Source organism: Pediculus humanus, genomic scaffold (genome assembly GCF_000006295.1).
Source record: "Pediculus humanus corporis 1103172108253 genomic scaffold, whole genome shotgun sequence".
Classification (NCBI taxonomy): Eukaryota; Metazoa; Arthropoda; class Insecta; order Psocodea; family Pediculidae; genus Pediculus; species Pediculus humanus.
Genome location: NW_002987822.1, coordinates 540,664 through 547,373, shown reverse-complemented (window position 1 = coordinate 547,373; position 6,710 = coordinate 540,664). Strand labels below are relative to the sequence as shown.

The following is a 6,710-nucleotide window of genomic DNA, read 5'->3' as shown; positions in this document are numbered from 1 at the left end:
AATTAAACGTCTTCTCGGTTGTTACGTCACGATTCTAATATAAAATTAATTCGTTTAACAAAAAAATTTTTTTTTTTGTGTCAACGATAAACACATAATCATCATCATCATCATCATCATCATTTTGTGCAAAAACAACGGCCAAAAAAAATACATAATACATAATGTAATAAATAATAAATGAAAATTCGCAAATAACGGAAAATATTACCATATATGGTAATTTTCCATATAATATCGATTCACGATTTTCAGCAAAAAAAATAAAATAAAATAAATTTTTATTTCATCATTAATAGGACAGACATCTTCTCTCTCTTTCTCTCTCTCTCTTCGAATGTCTAACGAATCGAACTCGAGGAGACAGACGAAACATAAAAATTGGTATCGAAACCTTTTTTATTATTATTTTCCTTTTTTACAAAAACCTCAGCAAAAAAAAATTTTCTCTCTCTCCTCTCTCTCTCTCCCCCTCTCATTTATATCAATCAAAATGAAAATGTTTGTTACAAAATTTTTTTTTTTTTTGGTTTCAAAACTTTAGATTTACCAAGAAAATAATTTAAAAATGCGTCTATTTCATTGTAATTTGTGAAATGAACAACAAACCGGAAATTATTTCCGTCGTCGTCGTCGTCTGGAATGACGATGAGAAAAACTGTCAAAAAGAACGTAACTAAACGTGAAAAAAAGGAAAAAAAAAGGAAAAAAAGGAGAAAAAAACCCAACGGGGAAAACAAACAAAACAATCAACCGTTTTTATAAATTTCAAAAATTTTTGCTTCCCCCCCTTCTCTCTCTCTTTAATTTTACACGTCTAATCCGACCGACCACGCCATTCAATTAATTACAAGAAAAAAAAAAAAAAAAGAAAATTGTTTTTCTATAATCGATTTATCGATTTATCGATTCATCGATCGATGTTAAATTTAAATTTCGATTCGATATCCAAGTTTTTCGGACGTTAGATTTTATCATTGTAGATTCATCTTTAAATATTTTCATCACGTCACGCTATCCCCTCTCCCCCCCTCCCTTCCCCCCACGCGTGTCTTCCTCTCTGTACAAAAAATTTGTTTTCCTGTCTCGTGCGTAAGAGAATAACCCGTAATACAAAAAATTAAGTTTTTTTTTTTTTAATAACGTCGTGACGTAACGATTTTAATAAAAATAAATTTTATTAATAATAAATAAATTTACTTAAATGATAATAAATAACATGTAAAAAAAAAAAAAAAGTATGTACATTTTTTTTTACACGTAATTAATGTAAACACACACAAACACACAACAACATGAACAAACAAACAAACAAACAAATTAAGTTATACAACGACGACGACATCATACAAAAAACTTTTTTTTTCCATCTCTCCCCCTTCTCCCCCCATCTCTCTTTCGTTTTTTTTATTACGCACGTTTTGTGCAACGATGTACAACCCCCTCCCCCCCTTTTTAAATAAAAAAAAATTTTTTTTTTTTTTTGATCACGATTTTAACACTGTAATTTATTTATAAATGTTTTCCCTTTTGTGCATGCGTTTGCGTAAGCAAAAACTCACCGAAAAAAAAACTGTGTGGGGGGGAGGGGGTACGACACTTTCCCAGACGATACGAGGCCTCCCCATTTTTTTTTTAAATCAAATTTCACATTACCCAGATTTGTCTGTTTTTTAAATTCTTTTATTTCCAGTTAAGTGAATTTTTTTTTTTTTATTATTATTTATTCTGATACATGTTTATGTGCATATTTCGACGCGCTTTAGCGGGTTTTTCTAATCTCAAGGACATTTAACACGTAAATAAAATTATTATTTATTCAGCAGACGACGACAACGACGACGACGCGATATTTTAACTCGGGTCCAAAAAATAACGTTTGTTTTCTTTTCTTTTCATTTTATTTACAAAACACGATTATAATCGATATATTTTTTTTTTTTCCCTTTCGATTTGTGTATATAAAAGTCATTCCCGGAAAGGGGATTTTTTTTAGTCATCATTCAATGGAAATCCCGGGATTTTCATCAAAAAAAAAAAAAAAACCTTTTGTCTTTACATTGTGAAATACATTATCAAATTTACGACTTCGATGTGTACAAGGCGAGTCGAGTTTCTACACATTCAAGTTTAAATTCTTATTTATTTAAAAAAAAAACCGTTGACACAACAACAACAACAACAACAACAACCTACCGACAAACTAATATATAAAATATTAAACGAACGAAATAAAACCGGAAGTTGGAAAAAAAAAATGCACGAAAAATCGTTTTATCGACCGCGACTCGAAATATTAATTGAATTTCAAATCAAACGTAATAAAATATTCATACATATAAAAACAATTCGAGTAACAATAATAGCGATAATAATAATATTAATAATAATAATAATAATAGTAATAATAATAATAATAATAACCATATAAAATAAATAAATAAAATTTTTTTTCGCTTTTTCTTTGCTCAACAACTTACACAATTATTAAAACAAACTTAAAATTAACAACAACAAATACTTATTAATATTATTATAAAGCCTAATAATAATAATAATAATAATAATAATAATAATAATAATAATAATAATAAATAAATAAAATTAAAGCAAAATGTAATAATAATAATAATGATACTTATTCGTAAACATCTTTACAATAATCGATAAAATTCATTGTAAAGAAATGAAAAAAAAGAGGGGGGAAACGTTTAATAATTCACATAATCGGGGGGAGGGGGAAGGGGGTTCGCCGTGAAGGAAAAAAAAAAAAATTAAAAAATTTCTTCCCCAACGAACAATTAAATTTTGGCGGGAATCAATAATGTTGAATTGATTTTTTGTTTCGTTTTTTTTTTTTTTTTTCCTCAATCAGGCACGTCAGTCAGAAGAGTTGAAAAAAACCTGAAATTCCCTCTCTGCCTACATAATTCGAGGTTTATCTGAATATTCAATTTTTTTTTTTTGTTTTTTTTTTTAAACGTAAGGAGATTCCTCTTACCCCAAAAGCGCCGTTTCCTCTGGAACTGCGGAGGCTGGCATGTTGGATTTGTTCCTAAAAATTAAATCTACATGTCAACAAAAGAAACAACCCTAAAAAAAAAAAAATGGTTTGGTAAAATAATAACGACGAGGGAAGGGGGGCGGAATGGGGGAGCGGGAGAAACGGGGAAAGCGGGGAGCGGGGAGGGAAAAAAGGAAAGAGTAATGAAATTAAAAAAAAAAAAAAAATTAAAAAGGAATCGAAACGACGAAAAAAAAAAAAAAGTTTTCTTTCTTTCTTTAAAAAAGTTTTCGGAAAAAACTAGTTTACGAGGGAGGGGGAAGAAAATGGAGGGGGGAGAGGGAGACAGGAAAGAAAAGGGAAAACAACAACAAACAGTTCGATAATTTAAGAAAGAGAAAAAAAAAAAAATTTAAATAATGTGCACGTGTGTAATAATAAAGAAGATTGAAATAAGCGGTGGTTCCAGAATTTTCCCTACACCAAAAGTGACACCAAAAAAAAAAAAAAAAAAAATTAAGCAATGAAAAAGCCAAGAAAAAAAAAAAATTGATCACCGTGAAAAAAATCACCGAATCCGATCGAAAAACCAGAAAACCTAAAAAGATTCCAAACATAAACGACAAAAAAAAAATTTTCTAAAAGTTTCTTCACCTGCAGCCAGCCTTTTTCCTTCTCCCCTCAGCCCCCAAAAAAAAAAAAGAATCACCTACAAGGCATTCTGTCAACCCCGAACCTTTTCCATTTTATTTTAAAAGGTTTAAACCATTCGTCCGTCCCACATCGTAATAATAATAATAATAATAACCTTTACGATAAAGAACAAAATGTTTTTTTTGCCATTTAAAAAAAGCGGGGGGGGGCATTAGCAGCAAAGGACAATTACGAAAATTAACGTTATTTAAATATGAGAATTTCACTTCCGGTTTAACCTTTTTTTTTTTTAAATAGCTCGCGATTTAACAACCCTTATAAATTTTCATTTATTCTTCTACCCCACGCCGAAAGTATTAATACGATGTAAACAATCTTTTGCCTTATGTATAAAGTTTCGAAACTTTTTTTTCTCGCTCCTTTTTCTACATTACCAAAGTTTAAAAACATTACGAATAAAAAAAAATTGATCGATACGATTTTTTTCTTTTTACCGGAAGTTAAAAATTTAAAAAGGAAAAAGAATATAAAAAATGCACACACACATAAAGGCGCGTTTTCCTTTGCTTTTGTCTCGTCAAACTACGAAACGGTTTTCCGTTATTATTATTATTACTATTTTCCACCACCGTAAGGAAAATTATTCAAAGGGAAAAATAAGAAAACGACTTTGCGTGCTTATCAAACATATTCAATATGACGACGACAAAATAAACTATTAAATTACAAATGGCAAACGAACAAACGAACGAAAATATGGTGGTCGGTCGGTTCTTGCAAAAAAAAAAAAATTCGAGAATAAAATAAAAGAAAAAACGGGAAAATTATTATTATTATTATTATTAACATTTTTATGAATTTTTTTTTTATAAAAAAAATGACGTAAAAAAGAAAATTATTCGAAATATTGTGTGACGTAAGCAAGTACTACCCCTTCAACCTTCAACCTTACTACCCCTTTTGCCCTCCTCTTTCGTTTTAAACCGAGAGGAGGGGGATGGAGGCGGTGGAGTAAGGTGGGGGGAAAACTATATTATTTACATATACAAATTTTTTTTTTTACAATTCAAAAATCCCTAAAATTGATAAAACCAAGACGCCGCCCATTTTTTAAAAAAAAAAAAAAAATGCCCTAAAAAATTAATTTTTCTCGAACCGAAGCCGTGAACTCGACAATAATTAAATCAATACTTTTTTTTTCCTAGTAACTCAAACCAACCAGAAAAACCGAAAGAAAAAAAAAATAACAATAATAATAATAATAATAAAACAACACAAAATGAAAGAAGGAAGAAAGAAAAAAAAAAAAAAAAAAAAGTAAATTATGTTTTAGCATGCAACTTAACAAAAGCTCATTAGTTAGTATAAGCAACCCCAGTCACCATGTTTTTTACAATACAAAATATTTTTAATGTTAGACCCCCGAAAAGTTTTCTTTTTCACCGACACCATTATTATTATTATTATTTTTTTTTTTTTCTTAAAACACTTATGTGTGTGTGTGTGTGTGTGCGTGTACGTCTCCCAAGCACCACCCGAGCGACACATAAATTAACCCCGTAATGACCTTTTTCCACCGTCATTTATTTATTTATTTTTTGGTTAATTTTTGGTAACTTTTGTACGAAAAAACCGTACCTGAGCAAAGCGACCGACTTTTTGTCATTTCCGCCATCTTCCTCGGTCACAATAAAAGAACCCTGATTTGTACGATTGTTTCCGATTAAATTAAATGCTTTTTTGACGGATTCCACAACGCTAAATTTTTCTTTTGAAACAGTCGTGCTCCTGTACACATCCTCTCCTAGCGATCTATATGATCCTCCTATACCGGAAGGCATGTTTTTGCCTAACCGAAAAATTATTTCATAAAAACATGCAAACAAAAAAAAAAAAACTTTATCAAATCCATAACGTATCTCCATCTAATTTATTTATGTATATATAAACACATTTGAAAAAAACATAAAATAAAAATTTAATAAATTAATTAAACACTAATATAAGGTGATATTAACACGTGCAATTTGCTATATAATTGATAATAATAATAATAATAATAAACCCATGAATCGCGATACACGTCTAATTATAATTTATTATCTACTTCCAAATATAGAAAGAGTGTAAACTAAGTTATCTCTTTGATTATTATTATTATTATTTTTTTTTTTTTGTAACATTAAAGGGCCAACATACATTCAAATGTTGTTAAAAACGTTTAAAAAAAATTTATTTATTAATTTTTTTTGTTTTTTAATGGCTTTTTCTTAACACACACTGACATTGAAACTATTTCATTCGAAATGAAAAAATTCTAATGCATTAAGGCAAGAAAAAAATTATTATTATTATTGCCTTGTAATATACTTCAAGTCGAAAAAAAAAAAAATTGAAAATTAATTAAGAAGATAAAGAGGACTGAGATTATTATTATTCTATTTTTTTTTTCTGCCTTGTACAATTAATCGAAATAAAAAATCAAAAATTATAAATTTAATCGGTTGAATTCATGGAGTAAATTTATAAAAAGTTAATTTTATTCTCGACTCGAGTTGTTGATAATATTAAATAAAAATAAAAGGACAATTTGCTAACCATGACAAACAATGACTCGAGTAATTCAGGGGATGGAGGGAGAGAGAGAAAATTAAATTAAATTTTAAGGTTTTTGCATTATTAACAATAATAAGTTATCAATTTAAAATATTTAGAAAGAGTTATTTTACTCGACAAATAAATACATTTAATAAAAAACTATTATTAATATTATTATAAGCGATAACTATTTAACTTTCTCGAGGGCTTAATAATAATAATAATAAAACAAATTAAAATTTGAAAAACAAGTTTTAAACATATAATCTCTCTCTATAATCGAAAGCTCAAATAATTATAATTATGTGTTAATATATATATATATAAAAAAAAAAAAAACATTTAGAAAAATTGGAAGTAGATAAAAAAATTTAACATAAATTATTATACATTATTGAATGAGGTAACTTATTTAAAAATATTTTTTTTTTACTTTCTTTTATAAACAATTGAT

At 28.2% G+C, this 6,710-nt stretch overlaps 1 protein-coding gene across 1 annotated transcript; it reads right to left on the bottom strand.

The window, feature by feature from the left end:
* Positions 1 to 5,013: 5,013 nt before the first annotated feature.
* Positions 5,014 to 5,499, bottom strand: Phum_PHUM475470 (uncharacterized protein; the record flags this gene model as incomplete). Its single annotated transcript, XM_002430327.1, has 2 exons — positions 5,014 to 5,092; positions 5,297 to 5,499. 2 exons carry the CDS (start codon positions 5,497 to 5,499, stop codon positions 5,014 to 5,016), a joined length of 282 nt encoding a protein of 93 aa, XP_002430372.1.
* Positions 5,500 to 6,710: the final 1,211 nt, after the last annotated feature.